At 39.2% G+C, this 16770-nt stretch overlaps 1 protein-coding gene across 4 annotated transcripts in view; it reads right to left on the bottom strand.

The window, feature by feature from the left end:
- The window catches only part of LOC127572741 (multiple C2 and transmembrane domain-containing protein 1-like), a 409900-nt gene that overhangs the window by 135999 nt on the left and 257131 nt on the right, over nt 1-16770 (bottom strand). For 3 of the 4 annotated variants that reach the window (XM_052020315.1, XM_052020316.1, XM_052020319.1), the window contains 4 exons: nt 11981-12083; nt 11562-11663; nt 11252-11326; nt 1064-1183 (listed from right to left, as the gene is read on the bottom strand). In XM_052020315.1, coding sequence (XP_051876275.1) covers nt 1064-1183; nt 11252-11326; nt 11562-11663; nt 11981-12083 — 400 coding nt within the window. The remainder of the gene's footprint in view (nt 1-1063; nt 1184-11251; nt 11327-11561; nt 11664-11980; nt 12084-16770) is intronic. The other variant, XM_052020317.1, reaches the window with a different exon arrangement.

Raw genomic sequence — 16770 nt, 5'->3', positions numbered from 1 at the left:
ATGTACAATATTCTGTAAACCTTCATGGAAAGAGTCAATGTATAGACACTAGGCAGGGTCATGTTTCAATCAACAGTCCAAGTCATCTGCAAACACTCCTTAGAAAACATTCCAGGAAAACATCCACTTGATCCAGTAGTACAAACCAGGATCCAAAATAAGGACTCCAGTATTAAATGACAGCAACACTCTTGCTTCCATTGATCCCTCGTGGTCGCAGTTTAAATGACCATAGTGAATTACCTAATCCTGCTGCATTCATGCCATGTCCTGATATTAATCTTCTCTCTAAAGCAGATGTGCACAACACCAGCTATAAAATATTGGTGTCCAGCTTTAAATTTGTAAAGTTCTGGAATCTTAGTCCCAGGTTTGAAGAAGGAGCCTCAGGAGCAGTGGGAATGTTCATCTTGGCCTCTGTGAAGCTTTGGTATTGTTTTAGCTGTGCTTCCTCCATTTCCCTCCAATCTCTGAACCACACAGTTCAGGTCCTGGTACTTCAGTTCCCTGAGTGCTGCAGACCATTTCATGAATTGGCAGCTGAGAGCTCCTGCCTTTGAATCCCTGCTCTTGGACAATTAGCGAATCTGGTCAGATTAGGCCAAGTTACAGAGACAAGGCATCGGCTGTTAAAGTTGGCCAGGTTTCATCCTCTCAGAGTGTGCACACATTACATGCCTCATGCACGTTACACCTGCTCCCCTTCCATTAAAATCAAGACCCATTCAGCATTTGAGGGAGTAAGATAAGCAATATGGCCAACAGATAACAAATCACATAGTACACAAAGTATTTCCCCAAACTTTACTTCTCCTACAAATAACAATGATATATTATGTACATATATTCATTGTTCTGCATATGAAGATTTATTAATGCACTCACTAGAATCTCAACATGTTCCTAAGTAAGCCTATTATTTTATTGAATTTAATTTGCAAATGTAGCAAAATCCTTTCCTGTACAAATCAAACCTGCTTTAATCAGTGTGCATGATTGTGCATTTCATTTCATAAATCTAAAACCCTTCAACATGATTGTGGTAATCCTGAATTGTACATACCAAGAAGGCTGTGAGACTCCTCTGCGTTGACTCCCATTCAAAGCAACTGTTAATGAAGCGACCAGTATTAACAAGCACCATGATGCAGCGCCTCACACGGTAGTAGTTTTGCTGGAGGAGCTGGAAAACACAAATAGGCTCATAAAGAAGAGCACTAGTACTTGTCCTACCCATTTTTGAAACACAAAAGCAAATTACAAAATAAGGGGAAAATGGCTTAATTTCATTGCAGTAAACAGAAATATTATTATTATTATTAGTTTTAAACATTTTTGAAGGTCAAATTCCACCTTGCTATAAAGACAGATCTGAAAATGCTGGAATCAGCTAGCATTTGTAGAAAGGAAAACAGAGTTAATGTTTCAGGTCAAAGAACAGGGAAAATGTGAAAAATTCCCCAGTTCTGATGAAGGGTCTCTGACATTAATTCTGTTTCTCTTCTCACGAGTACTGCCTCACCTGCTGAGCATTTCCAACATTTTCTGTTTTTATTTCAGAATTCCAGCACCTGCAGTTTTTCAGTTTTCCATCCTTCTATACTGACAACACAAAATCCCACCAGTGTGAAATAAGAAAACCTTTTTGCAAAATGGAATGAACAATTGATAACATAATCTGCAAGTTCTGCACAGCTGTGATTCTTGGTAACCACAATGTGTTTGATACAGATACACAAGTCTAAAATATGGACAGAAGTAGAAGATTGAGTGAGTTGCAAACTGTGGCAAAAGGGCTTGTTTAAAGGTCAGTCAAAACAGCAGAAAAGCATAGCTGACCAGCTTTAATCAGGTCCATGTTGTGAAGTACAGCATCCGCCCCTAGCACCAGAGTAGGTCTTGGATTGATTGAGGCTGCTTCATGGGTGGGAATGGGGAGTATAGTCGAGGTCACCAGAGACCCAGACATTCCTAGGATATGGCTCTATAGGACCACTCTCGCTATCCTTGATGTCATTATGGAAGACTTTGTCTTGGCCGAGCCCTTCTTTTATCCCAGCCAAAATACTAAAGAACAAGGCATCTAGGCCAGCCACTTTGCTTATCAAGCCATTGGTTCCTAATAGGACCATGATTTGTGTGTCTGCTGAGGCTGGAACTAATGTAGTGTGGAACATTATGGATCCATCCAGTTAGGTCGATCATGGCTAGGAATTTACTGGGAATAGTCATTACACCATTATTTTAATAGTGTCCCCATCAGTCAGGGTGGATATAAATTACTACATCTCGTATCATAACTCTTTCTTACATTCCAAACACCTAAAAAGGAAATGGAGACACAAGAGACCTGGAATCTGGAGCAAAAACAAACTGCTGGATGAACTCAGCAGGTCAGATAACATCTGTGGAAGGAAATGGACAGTCGATGTTTTGGGTCAAGACCCTTCATCTGGACTGAAAAAAGGAAATAGGGACACAAGGATAGTTCAAAGTAGTTAAAATCAAAGACAACTGTAGAATATTTCCTTGGAGCCTCTTCCACTTTGTCATCTTGGTTTTCTTGGAAGTGTGCAGAAACCCTAGTAACATTGCAACTTTAAGGAAATTCCTCTATAAAATGTTGAATATAAAGGGAGATTTAACAAAAGCAAAGAGAGTCAGATTAGAAAAAAAATAAAGTGGGAACAAACTTTAAATACGGATTGATCGAAGACAAGATTTAAAGTTTAATTCATATATCAAGGAATTCCTGAGCAGTCATACTTGACAGGGATAATCTCTGAAGACCATTTTAAAATCAATCAACTGTCTTCCAATTTGGCTACCTTGGATGAAGTTGGAAACTGACAAGCAAATTTTAAAATTCCTTCTGACCTTTATTCAAATCATATAAACTAAATATTATTCCAGATTTGTCCATTATTAATATATATGAATAAAGTTATAATGAAACCAAACAGCTTTGCAATAGCTTAAAGACAAACAGCACACAGAAATTGATTGGTGTACAGGTCATTCCTGGGTTAAGAATGCCCGATTTACAGACCCCTCTACATATGAATGTGCTCCCATAACATCACTAAATTCAAAAGTTATGTATATGAATATGTTTGTTCCTATGAACAGCAGAACTAGGTTCCTCCCTATCTCTCTCCCCTTTTAGTAATTGTTCTTTCTTATCAATCGTATGCGCCTTCTTTGCCATTCATTACAAATACTGTGGAAGTATGTTTACCATGAAGTGACTTTTGTGTGCTTTCTGACTTATGGACAAAATTGACTTAAGGATGACTATAAAAATGGAATCCGTTTGTTACCTGGGGATGGCGTGTAGGCAACTTCAGCAAGTTTTGGGCCCATCATTAGAACTCAATCCTGGTGAAAGGTCTCAGACTTGAAACATTTTCTTTCCACAGATGTTGCCTGACTTGCTGAGTTTTTCCAACATTTTTTGTTTGTATTTTGGATCTGCAGTTTTTTTGATTTTCATTTAGCCCTGTCATTATCTGAAGGCAGATCCTCAGCTATGTATTGGTACATGAAATGCACTGCCAGATGAAATGAATGTCTGATAGCATCAATGCTACACACATTCAGTTATAATAAAGAAAAGAAATCTCAATGCCCAAGATCAATATCATAATCTTTAAGAAAGGCCACCTCCTGGGAGCTGATAATATATCTGTGGAATAAGCCAAGTCTCCACCTAATTGCTTATCTTTTATCAAATATAACTTTCTAGAAAATTAACTTTAAGTATCTCCATCGTAACTCTGACACAGGAAGTACAGCACCACTTAAAAGACAGTACATGGATTATAAACCATTAAGGAGAAGGAAGCAATTGCCTAAGGACTGAAAAATCTCATCAATCCTTATAAGCATGGTACTACTGTCCTGTGACACACTTTTGTTTAAAGACACAAACGATAGAGTTTAAATTGGATTTAAGTATTATATTTAGATGTCATGATTACTGAGTAGGATATTCATGAGATGCAAAGCTGTAAGGAAAAAGTCACTTATTACTTTGCAAATTCTAAATGAAAGTTTAACATGTCTTCTTGGATATACAAGGTCACACAGTTATCAGTCAAGGAACTTCTAAAATAAAACATGACCTTGCTAGTTGACGCAATTCAGAACGTACAATTAACTGAAAACCCAGAAGCTAAATTTTATGAAATATAAATGACTGGAATAAGAAAAAAAACTTGATTAAAACATATTGGCCACACTGGGCAATCTAATTCCAAATCTATGGCCCAGAAATTCAATCGTATAGCACATTAACTTGAAGGACTACATGAATGAATCATATCATAAAATCAATCATGACGTTTGATCAGTATTTTGATGAAGACAAAAAGTGCCTTAATTGTGGTTCCATTGGGCCTCAGGCACAAGGAGGAATAGAAAGCAAGGGCTGAAGATAAGGATTTCCTTACAGAGGAGTTCAAAAAGAGCAAATGGGGTGTATTCCCCTGCACTTTAGGGAGATCACATTGCTTTATTAACTTATCAGAGGAGCTATTTAAGATTTACGAAGTTAGTGAAGGTAGAGATCTGTCATCATCTGAAGGCAGATCTGCAGCAATGTATTGATGCCTGGATTGCTCTGCCAGTTGAAGGTCAGAGTCACCCTGCATTTCTTTATCACAGGATGAATCCAAGCACGTCACTCTTTAGGGCAATCTGTTGCGTCGGTGATGTCACTGATGCATCAGTTCCAAGGGGAGGGAATTTCTCACTGTGTTTATGAGACAGGTGCAAGTTAGTCTCAACTGCAGACATCCCAAAAGTTCAGTGAGTGATACACTGAACCTGTTATTGCTCTGGGATACGTTTGTCAACACAGAAGGGTCATCACTTCCAGAACTCATAGACCTCCTGGTCTCCACCTGCTGTGAAATAAATTAATTCAGGTCATTTTCTGCTGTTGTGTGGAACTCCAGCAATTCCTTGTGGTTAATGTGTGCACTAATAAGGTGAACACTACCCAAGTGCTCAAGTCCTCATACAATGTGTGTGCATGAAAATCTTATGCTGTTCGCATTGGGGCAAATTTCCAAAACAATGCCATTTTCATCCCCATTTCTCTCTTGATTTCCAGTATTGATAATATTTATCAAAGTACAAGTTTTGACTATATTTCAATGGCAACAATGAAATCAAAAAGCTGCAGATGCTGCAAGTCTGAAATAAAAATAGAAAGTATTAGAAATACTCAGCAGGTCAGATAGCATCTCTGGAAAGAGGGAAACAGTTAATATTTCAGGTCAAATACCCTTCATCAGACTGGGTGTTTGCAGCTTTTTCTAGTTTTATTTTAATGTCTTTCGCCCTTTTGAAAGTGCTAATGAATGCTGGGTTTACTGGGGAATGACACTATAGCTGCTGGGAGCCATCTGGTGCAATGCTGCCTCCCAGGGCAGCAAACACATTGGCCCCATTACCCCACTCCTTACTTCCATGTACCCCTGAAACTTGTTCCTTCTCACCCATCAATTCCCCTTTCATTAGTTTTGTCATTAATGTGTATTAAAAGATAATTTACAGTAGGCAATTGACAGGTTAAGGTAGGGGTGTGGCACCCCGAAAGCATTGGGCAGATATGTACAGCTGCCCTGATAGTGAAACTGCTTATTTGACTATACATGTAGATTGAAAGGATAACAGAAGCTACTTTCACCAGACATCTGCACATATTTTCACTGGGTTCTTGACAGCAGAAACAACGGGTATGCACTGAGATTAACTACAGTTTACTTAATAGAAACAAATTAAAAGAGTCCCCAAAGACTCAATGGTTTAATGTATTTTTATTCTGGTTGTGAATATAATGTTCTAAAATACTAGAAATGGCTAATAGGCCACCTTATCTGTCTAAATGTTAGGGGATTTGTTAATTCCACACTTTGTAGACTCCATATTTGCTCCATAGAATGATACCATGTACAGTCCATGTACAGTCTGTCCAGACACCAGAAGTTTTGTGGATTTTGCAATGGAAAACAATGAGTACACACTTGGTAGGGAATGGGTAGGGAAAGAGTTATGTGTGGAAGTTCATTATTAGCATGGGCAACGCACTGTCAGCGAGTAGAAAGACCCGAGCAGAAAACTTTACAAATTAAGGAAGAACACAAAGCAGTTATGTGATATTGTTGTCAAGTAGTTGAATATACTGAAGAGCAGGAAATGCAAACAATATATAAAAATGAAATCCATCCAGATGTAGAGAAATGTTAACAAGAATATGGAAAGATGGATGAAATAGCAGCAGTTTTATGCAAATCACATTATTCATGTCATGAAATGAGAGAGAATGTTCTGCAGAAAGCAATTTACATTGTCTAAATCTCCAAGGCAAATCTGGCATTCAGCTGAAGAGCTCAGATGAAATGAGTGCAGGAGCCCCTCCCCTTAAGCCACTAATTGCAAAATTCTCATTTTTTTTACATGCAATGAAAAAATAAGCGCCATTCATCAGAATTCCTATGATAATTATAAATCTGAAATGTTAAATATGAAAAACGTTAACCCAATGAAATATTATTAAATGATGTGAAGCATCAACTGAAGGAAACATACACTTCAAACAGGTCAGCTTACTGATTTGCTTAAAGAGGCTGGATGACCTGTTAAGTATTTTCTTTTTTATTCCACATTTGAATTGGATTGGTAATTTTTCATTATTTCTTGATCTTTTTACTGTTTTGCACAAAAATAATCAGCTGTATATAAAAAATAAACAAGTTGGCCAGCTCCATTACTGTCCACTGCCAATGCCTGTGGTATTAAATTGTAGGGCAGTCTGTCCTGCATTGCCACTCCAACCCACATGGCTCATTGTCACTCTGGACCTACACGCTTATGCATGGGTCACTGTTTCTACACACTACTCATGCTTGACTTACGCACTCTGTTACTGCCAGATGCAATACCCACAAGGGATATTAACTACATCCTATGCCTTCTGTTCTCTTAAATTTGTTTATTCTTTCTTCCCCTTCCACTGTGATAAAGTTGTCTTACGACAGATAATTTCATTCTTCCTGTCAAAATATCGTGTACAGAATTCAGTCACTGCTCTGCTAATATTTGGAAAGGTTCTCATTTGTTAAGCATAATTCTGCACCTTTAGTTCTGGGTTCCTGTGTAACCCCCATTTCCTTCGTCCATTAGTAGCTCTGCTTTTAGAGATTTAGGCATTGTACTCTGGTGTTCCCATGTTAACCTTATCCCTTTTAAGACCTTCATGAAAATCTGCTTCTTCGCTGCCCCCAATATTGCTCCTTTGGCTCAGATGTCATTGGAAGACACTTTACAAAGGCCTCATTGATATTTGGAGACAAAGGACACTGGAGATGCTGTAAGTCTGGAGTAAAAAACAAACTGCTGGTGGAATCCAGCCAGCGGAGCAGCATCTGTGGAGGTGTCACAGATGCAACTCAACCTGCTGAGTTCCTCCAGTTGCTTGTTTTTTGTTCTGCTTAATATTTGTCTGACTTTGGATGTTTTTCTACACGAAAGATTAAATAACAAGAGAGGACACTGATATAATCTTATAACCTCAGCCCATTCTTGTGCACCATAAATGGCAAGGTGATAAATGCCCAGTTAATCTGCTTCACGGATTGATATTGGGCAGGACATTAATGAGAGCTCCCCAATCTCTTTTAAAGTATGCCATGGAATGTTTTAGATAAACCTGAGAAAATGGAGAGGAGATTGAGCAAAAAAGAGCATACCTGACAGTGTAACACTCTAGAGTACTGCATTGCAGTGTCACATGAGATTACACACTCTAGTCTTTGAAAGGGAACTAAATGTGGCTGTATTGTGTGCCAATCACAAAATGTACTGAAGCAATTCCCCAAGGCACCTTTAACAGCACCTTTCAAACTACTTGGAAGGGCAAGACATCTTCATGGAAACATCACCACCTTCAAATGTGCATCCTGAACTGAAAATATATCACATTTCCATCAGTATTGCCAAACAAAAAACCTGGAACTCTTTTGCATTGTAACTGTACTTCCACTGCACATATTGCCATTCAAGACAGTCCCCTCCCAATTTTATGGGGAAATTTGAGATGGTTAATTCATGCAGGCCAGAATCAATCATGTACTACAAATGAATAAAACACAAGCCGGGATGTATCTGAGCCAAGACCGAGACTTGGAAAAAAAGATAAAGGTTGGGGGTGCTGCTGTTGTTAAAATAGTAATAAACATAGTTGGTATAAATGTTAGCAGTTGTTGCTATTGCTAAAAATATACTTGGAGCCTAGACACCAGCAAGCAACTGGAAAAGAAAGTTTATCTCTAATGTGACTGTTAGAACTACTCATTCACTGGTGACAGAAGAACGCACCTCTTCTGATTAGAAGGCGCAAATGACCTGTAATGATCTTGGATGTAACATCTCTAAATTATTATCAGCATAAGGCATTAGCTGAGGTAATTCAGGGCATATAGGAGCAATTACAACATATGATGTATTTCCTGAGCAGCCTTCATTGCATTCAAGATCATTTCCCTGACTGCCAAAATCCAGCCAGGAGTCGTGCACCTTAGTATTTACATTAAAAAAAATGATCTAGACTCTAATTTATGTTGCTTCACTCCCTTAGGTAAGTATTAATGGTTGAAGACTTAATTTTACTCTCCTCTGTTACACAATACTGTAAGGAACTAAAATCCAATTAATGGAGAATACAGATTAAATCAGAATAAAAAAGGCAACTGATCAATTACAAGGAAATAAATTTCTGGGTTTTTTAATAAGGCAAGACAGCTAACCTGCCCTTGGCCATCATGCTAATTGGTTCAAAAATTTTGATGTTAAGATAAAAAAAAGACTTGAAAATTCAAAAGTAATACATTGTAAAGCATTAATATTGATATTGAAAGTTTAACTAATGAATTAACGAATTTAACTCATCAGTTTCTAAAGACATATCATACATAAGGTGCCACGGAGCAAAAGAAAACATAGATACATACCTACCACACTATCAGAAGAACTGGGCATGTCAGATCCAAGACCACCAGAGAAAGAAATAATTACTACATTGCCAGGAAGCCTAAACTTACAGTCATTTGATGGCCAAAAATCTAACTCACTGGCTTGCCAGAGTATACGGGGCACCAGATCCACAGGTGCTTAATTACCAAGGAAATGAAATGCATTGATCCCAAGAGGCCAATCAAAGGCTGGAACTGACAAATACATAGCCAGGAACCTATTAAGGAAATCCATTAAATGGATGCACAATTAGGAAACTGCTAAGGAAATTTGACAGCTGGATAAGAAGCCAGAAAAGTGAATGAAAAGCAAAATTAGAATGAAAAATGGGAAATTACACAGCTACAAATACACTTGAATACCACAATGGATCATATGAGATGCTAGGTGAGTGTACATGGGAATGGCTCAGACTTATTTATTGAATTTTTATGTATTGATTTGTCATGTGTTCTTGAAACCATTGTATTTATGTTGTGAGTCCAGTTGAGTTTTCGGTCCCTGGTCCCTGGGACGTTGATGGTGAGGGGCTCAGTGATGGTAATGCCATTGAATGTTCAGGAATGCTAATTGGTTTACAATTGTCACATGTACCAAGATACAGTGATACAATATACTCACCCACCCACCCGGGTCATTCTCTCTTCTCCCTTCTCCCATCAGGCAGAAGATACAGGAGCCTGAGGGCACGTACCACCAGGCTCAAGGACAGCTTCTATCACACTGTGATAAGACTATTGAACGGATCCCTTATACGATGAGATGGACTCTTGACCTCACAATCTACCTCGTTATGACCTTGCACCTTATTGTCTACCTGTACTGCACTACCCTGTAGCTGTGACACTTTACTCTGTACTGCTATTGTTTTTACCTTGTACTGTCTCAATGCACTCTGTACTAACTTAATGTATCTGCACTGTGTAATGAATTGATCTGTACAAACAGCATGCAAGACAAGTTTTTCACTGTACCTCAGGACAAGTGACAATAGTAAACTGATACCAATACTCAAGCAAGCCTAGCTTGGCCAAGTTTTGACCAGGCAATCCCAGAATTGAGTGACAAAGCCCAGGGCAGCAGCACGGCCCTGCATAATGGAATTGAGTGATGTCAGTGGGTCAAAACAAGCTCCATACATCAAGCTCCTCCATAAACCTAATTCACAGCTTTGCTGGCTATCAAAACCAAAGGGTTTTTTAACATCTTTGACATTCAGAAATAATTAAAATCTATTCAAAATTAAATATTGAATTAAAAATGACCATTAATAATGAAAACAAATGTCTTGCCCTTACCTTTCTTCACTGCAGCCCTACCATCTGTACTGAAATCAATGAAATCAGCGATTGTACACCAGGTCTAACCTGGCACATAATCCAAGAGCAAATTGGCAGCATGTAGCCTTTGTTCTGGTGTTGACCTCCATGGAAGCTCATTGAAGCTAGGGAATGTCCAATACGTTGCAACCAGCACATTACTATATTTACTGTGTATACTGCCCTGAAATGTATACTGTGAATCACTGGCATGGAATCATGTTATGAAATTGTCAGCATTTCCCAATTTGGGCCCAATAATTATGCTTTAGACTTTTCCACACAGCTATGATATTGTGCAAACAGCAGATGAAAAGTATTTCTCCAAAATAACTGTAAATTTCAACCTGCCACCATTCATATCGAGTCATAGAGTCATACAGCACGGCAACAGGCCCTTTGGCCCAACATGCTGACCAAGATTCCCATCTAAGCTAGTCTGATTGGCCTGTGTTTGGCCCATATCACTCTAAACCCTTCCTATCCATGTACCTGTCCAAGTACCTTTTATAACTATAAAATAGAACTGTAGCCCAAACAGCAACTTTGCTACTCATTCCTTTTTCTTCTGAAAATGCTCAAACTAGATGGCTCAACATTTTTTGGGGTACCTTTAGAAAATTAAACTACATATTACAAAAGTATATGTCAAATCTTGAATTAAAATTAAGGGTATGTGTGCTTTCCATTGATTTATTTAATTGAAGCACGGTGCCAAATATTTACACAATTCATTGTGAAGCTTCACTAATCAGGTATGATTGATGTGAAAGGTAGGGGCATATTAGAAAACTTCAATGTGCAAACAGCATCATTGCTATTATTCTGAATCCACGTTTTGAAAGATTGTTGTGATAATACACAGAAAAATGATTCAATGTGGCAAAATGTACCTCTTTGGAGATTTTCTGCTCCTCTTCAACATACTTCTCTTCTTTGGGAGTGATCGTTCTGATGCTTGCTCTTACCTGCATAGTATCACAGAGACACAAAAATGTTTCAGTCTCAGTGTAAAATACTTCCCATGGCAACCTCAGGACTGTGAAAACAATTGTTCAACATTTACACTGGCAGTCTACAGGGACAAAATTTGAGGTAAATAAAATGTTATATGTAACATAAAGTTACTCTAAAGGATCACCAATGAGACTTAACCAACTAAAAAGTTTGTGTCCAGTATAAAAAGACAAAGTTAGCACTTACAACATTAAAAATCACATCCATTTGAAGATAGATGACCCCCTTTGTTGCCCCTGTCAGATTCTTGTTTTTCAAGACGTAGGCTTTCTCTTCACCATTTTGAATCTGTGGGAAAACGACACGACAGCCGTCTGTCTCTCAGTCTCTGCTGAATACACACACCCAGCAACCCTTGACCCCAAGCTGCTGAAACTGACAGAGAACCCAAAACAACTGTGGCAACTCTGACAAGTACCTGTTCATTACCAGCACCAAGTCTGTCAAAAAAAAATAACTATCATGGGATTCAACACGGTTGTGGATTGGGCATGCGAGTATTTTAGCGTTATTACTGCAAACCTTGCTTGAGAAATGACAGACACATAGATGGAAATTTTATTAAGCAAGAAAAACAAACAATGTGTCTGCCACATTAAACTTACTGTTAGCAAAGGTATGGCAACTTTGCCAAGGAAGTCAGCTCGCCGATCCCGGTCTTCATCGTAAACTGACACTTCCAGAACTGAATGGATATCTTTAATGTTGCTAAATAGGAGACAGTGGAAAGAAAGTAAATAAAGAGTAGCAAATATAAGTAATGCGCAGCAAATACTAAATTTCATAATATAATGTATAGGTGGACAGAAAACATATAAAGACTAACACATGAAAAAGCAGTAATGTATGTAGAAATGAGATTACACAGGACAACTCATGCGTAATGAAGCAGGGGGAAATAAGGAAAAAAACAAGTTATTTATGTTCGTACTGAGAAATGAGATGTAATTACTTACATTTATATTGTGCCTTTAATGTAAAAATATCATTCAAAGTAGAGTTAGGGAGGAGGGTGTTGGGTGAGGTATGAAGAAAAGAAATAGATGTAAAAATAACGGAACAAGATACAAGCCACTGCATGTTCTTTTAAGAGGTAACAAGTGTATCGATGAGGGCAGGGTAGTAAATGTGATCTACATGGATTTTTGTAAAGCCTCTGACAAGGAGCCACAGAGGGCACACAAGAGACAACAGATGCTGGAATCTGAAGCAAAAAAAAAACTGCTGGAGGAAATGAGCGGGTTAAGCAGCATCTGTGGAGGAAAAGGGATAGGCAACGTTTCTGGTCGAGCCTCTGCATCAGGTCAGAGAGTATGCAGGGAATTTCGCCAGCATAAAAAAAGTGAGAGGAAGGGGTTAGACAGGAACTGGTAGGTGATAGGTAGAACCAGGCGAGGCAGGGATGATGGGCAGAGTTAAGAAACAGAGGCTGGTGGGCGAGAGGTGGAAACAGATGAGGAAAAAACAAAAAATAATGGGCAGATGGAGCCTGGGAGGTGGAGGGGGGGAGGGGAAGGTAAATACAAGAGGCTGGTAATAATGTGGAAACAGGTAAGGCTAGGGTGATGGGCAGAAGGATCATGATGAGGAAGGGGAAAGGGAGGGTAGGCCAGGGGAGAAGAAAGCCAGATGGATCCGTCTGTGGGTGATGGGAAGGTAGAAATGGTAAAGGTGAATAAAGGGAGACAGAGCCTAGATGGATCAGTAGGAGTGAGGAAGGAATACAGAGGGTATGGGTTACCTGAAATTGGAAAACCCTCCCCTTCCCCCACCTGGCTCTGTCTACCCATTGTTTTTTCCCTTAACTACCTCCATCTCTCACCTACCAGCCTCTCATCCCCACCTTACCTGGTTCCACCTATCACCTACCAGCCCCTGCCTCACCTTTCACCTCTTTATACTGGTTATTTTCCCTTCACACTCTCAGTCCTGATGCAGGGTCACAGCCCCAAAACATCAAATATTACAACAACAGATGCTGCTTAAGCCACTGAGTTCCTCCCACGTAGGAGACACTTCTAGTCACAGGTATACTAGCGCAAAAACAACCTTTACTATCACCCTCTGAGGTTGTTTTTGCACTAGGATACCTGTGACTAGAGGTGTCTCACAAGGACTGGTGCTAGGACCCTTGCTGTTGGTGATATACATGAATGACTTGGATGAAGATGTGGGAGACATGATCAGTGTTCATGAATGACACGAAGATTGTAGGAGTAGTTGAAAATGTGGAAGGCAGTCTTAGGCTGGAGAGAGATATTAATGTCTTGGTGAAATGGGCTGAAAAATTTCAGATGGAATTTAATCCAGTCAAATATAAGCTGATGCATTTTGGGAGCACTTCTGGTCACTAAGGTATCGGAAGGATATGATGCAGCTGGAGAAGGTGCAGAGGAGATTCACCAGGATGTTGCCTGGGATGGAGCAGTTCAGTTATGAGGAGAGACTGGAGAAGCTGGGTCTGCTCTCCCTGGAGTGGAGAAGGTTAAGAGGGGACATGACTGAGGTATGTAAATTTACAAGGGATATTGATAGGATAGACTGAAGGAACTGTTTCCCCATATCATAGTTAAAGGTAAGACTAGAGGGTGTAGGTTTAGGGTAAGGGGGAAGAGATTTAGAGGGGATATGGGGGGGGGTGGGGTGGGAACCCAGAGAATGTCAAGCACCTGGATTACACTGCCTGAGAGAGTGGTTGAAACTGGGTCACTGACAGCATTTAAGAAGCGACTAGATGAGTGCTTAGTACCTAGGCATAGAGGCCCATGGACCAAATGCCAGGTGATGGGAATAATATTGAAGGGTGCCTGCTGTACATGAATGAGTTGAGTCAAATGGCCTGCTTCCATGCTATATAATTCTACGATGCTATGTTAAAAGAGAAAGCTGTGATTGAAATGAGATGGTTTTCCAATGTTCTTACATAAAGGAGAAAGCAGATAGAAACTCATCTCTGGTCAGCAGCACTCAATATGCTATATAATAGGTGCAGTGCATTGCACGTGCCTCTGAAGCCATTGGATGAATTTTTAAGCAAGAGAATTTTACAGAAAATGTTTGAAGCTGTGGAGACAAAGCAAAGGGGAGTGGACAAAATGCCAGGCTCAAAGAGCTGAAAGCTGGAGAAAGAAAGATAAGGTAAGGCATTATTGATATGGTTCAAAGACAAAGTTAAGGATTTTTACAATGAATGCATTGTGAGATAGGAGCAGATAGTTGTGCCAGCTAAATGGGAAATGACTGGGACAAGACATAAGTGTCTGAAGTCAAAGTATTTGGCAAACAGATCACTCAGGAAGTTGAATTGATAAATGCATGGATGAGCTTTTTGTGACAGTTGGCAGGAGGGAAATGAATGCAGTTTGGAATATGGATTGAACATGGAATTTGAAGCTGAGCTATGGATCAAATAGGATCCGTGGTCTCACTCAGCTTAAGCAACTGGTTAAGGAAGGGACATAATCCATGGCATGGGAGCAAATTTACAATCATTGCTAAAAAAAAATCAGAGAACATTAGATTTGTTTATGATAATATCAGGCAAGCTATCTGACAGGGTTGAAGAGGTAGAATTGGGATTTAGCACATGGAAGTTGGCCCTATTTTCAAGAATGATGTCTTCATTAGGATACCTTAGGTAAGGAGGAGGGGAAAGCCAAGAACAGATCTTCAAGAAATTTCCAGAACTGACAGTGAAGAAAGAAAAACTGCCCAGACGTCTAATATGGGCATTCAGCCGATCTAGATAACAGTGAAACATGACAGAAGAGGACACTGTGGTTGGCTATATTGAACACTACAGCACGTAATAATCGACTCCAAAACAAAACATAATGTAAGTGAGTTAACCTCATTGAAGTTAGACATAATAAAAAGTAAAAATTATGGTAACTATTATGTGGACCCTTTTCTGGTCAACTGACCAGACCATCTATGTCTCCTTGAACTGAAAAGCCATCCTTATCTTGTCAATCACAATGACAAGTCTTTTTATCATCTTCAAACCTCTTTGTCATGCTCCCTACATTTAAATCTAAGTCATTCGTCTATACAACAAAATTCAAGGGATTTGTTACTGGGCCTTGTGGAACATCAGTGGCAATAGCCTTCCAGTCACACAAACATCCATTAATCCTTACTCTCAACCTCTTGCTACTGTGCCAGTTGTGGATACAATTTTTCTCTCTCTCTCTTGGATCCCATGTGCCTTTACTTCTTTCAGCATGCAGGACCTTTTCAAAAGTCTTGCTGAAATCCATGGAGACAACACCAACAAAGATGCCCTTATTGACCATCTCTGCCATCTCAAATAGCTCAATTACGTAGGTCAGACATGAACTTCTCCAAATCCATACTGTTCTTGATTAATTTGTGCATTTCTAAATGAAAGTTTACACTGTCCTTTTTGATAATTTGCCCACTACTGAAGTTAAACTCATTGGCCTGCAATTACTTGCTGCAAACTTTCCTCCATTTTTGAACAATAGTACAATATTCACAGGCCTCCATCCTCCAGCAACAACCTCATAGGAATGGATAATAGGAAAATGATAGCTACTTCCTCTGCAATTTCCTCCCTTGTTTCTTTTAATGACCTGGGATATTTTTCACCTATGCCTGATGATTTATTCACTTTCAAAGGACCTAAACTCCTCAATGATTCATCTTTTATTATGCTTAGCCCATGCAACATATCATACTCTTCCTTTCAAATACAACATCAGCATTGCACTCCTGTTTCGTACAGTCTAAAATGTTAAAAGACAGAGACAGATGGTCAGCAAGTCAATTCCAGCCAGTTTAACACCAACAATGTCACAATGTATACATAGATAGCAGTTGGTCATGTGATACAATACTTGAAGTTGGAAATATCCAATATTACAAAAACCACATATGTTCACTCCAACAGACCATGGCACCTGGATCTTCTCTGTAACAACAAACAATTTTCAAAAATCTTCAAAACCATTTTCTAAAAGTCACAATCTATCTATTTCTATGGTGCTTAATGAAATTATAAATGGAATGGTTAGCACCATGATACTCATTCCTTTTCAAGTTTACCTTGGATGCTACTTGGTTTCCCTTATTCCCTGAGGAGTTCAGGTGGGTTATTAACACATAAGCACACCTTAAATGGACTTCTGATGCACTTGTATGTATAGACACTGATATATCATTGTGGGTATATCAGGTCTTGCCAATTTTTTTCCCAATTCTCCCATTAAATCCTTTGATCCCTGGATAGCAGTTCAGCTGCTATGTCAGGCATCTCAACAGGTCTTCTCTCCACTCTTTATGGTGCTTCTGTTCCCCTACCAATGTTTACATTTCTTCCAGATATTCCCTACAGTTCTGGGACGATCAGAGTTCAGACAACGATAACATCTTT

The sequence above is a fragment of the Pristis pectinata genome, chromosome 7 (assembly GCF_009764475.1).
Source record: "Pristis pectinata isolate sPriPec2 chromosome 7, sPriPec2.1.pri, whole genome shotgun sequence".
In the NCBI taxonomy this organism is placed as follows: Eukaryota; Metazoa; Chordata; class Chondrichthyes; order Rhinopristiformes; family Pristidae; genus Pristis; species Pristis pectinata.
Note: the sequence above shows the minus strand (reverse complement) of the source record. Positions and strands in the feature narration are given on the sequence as shown.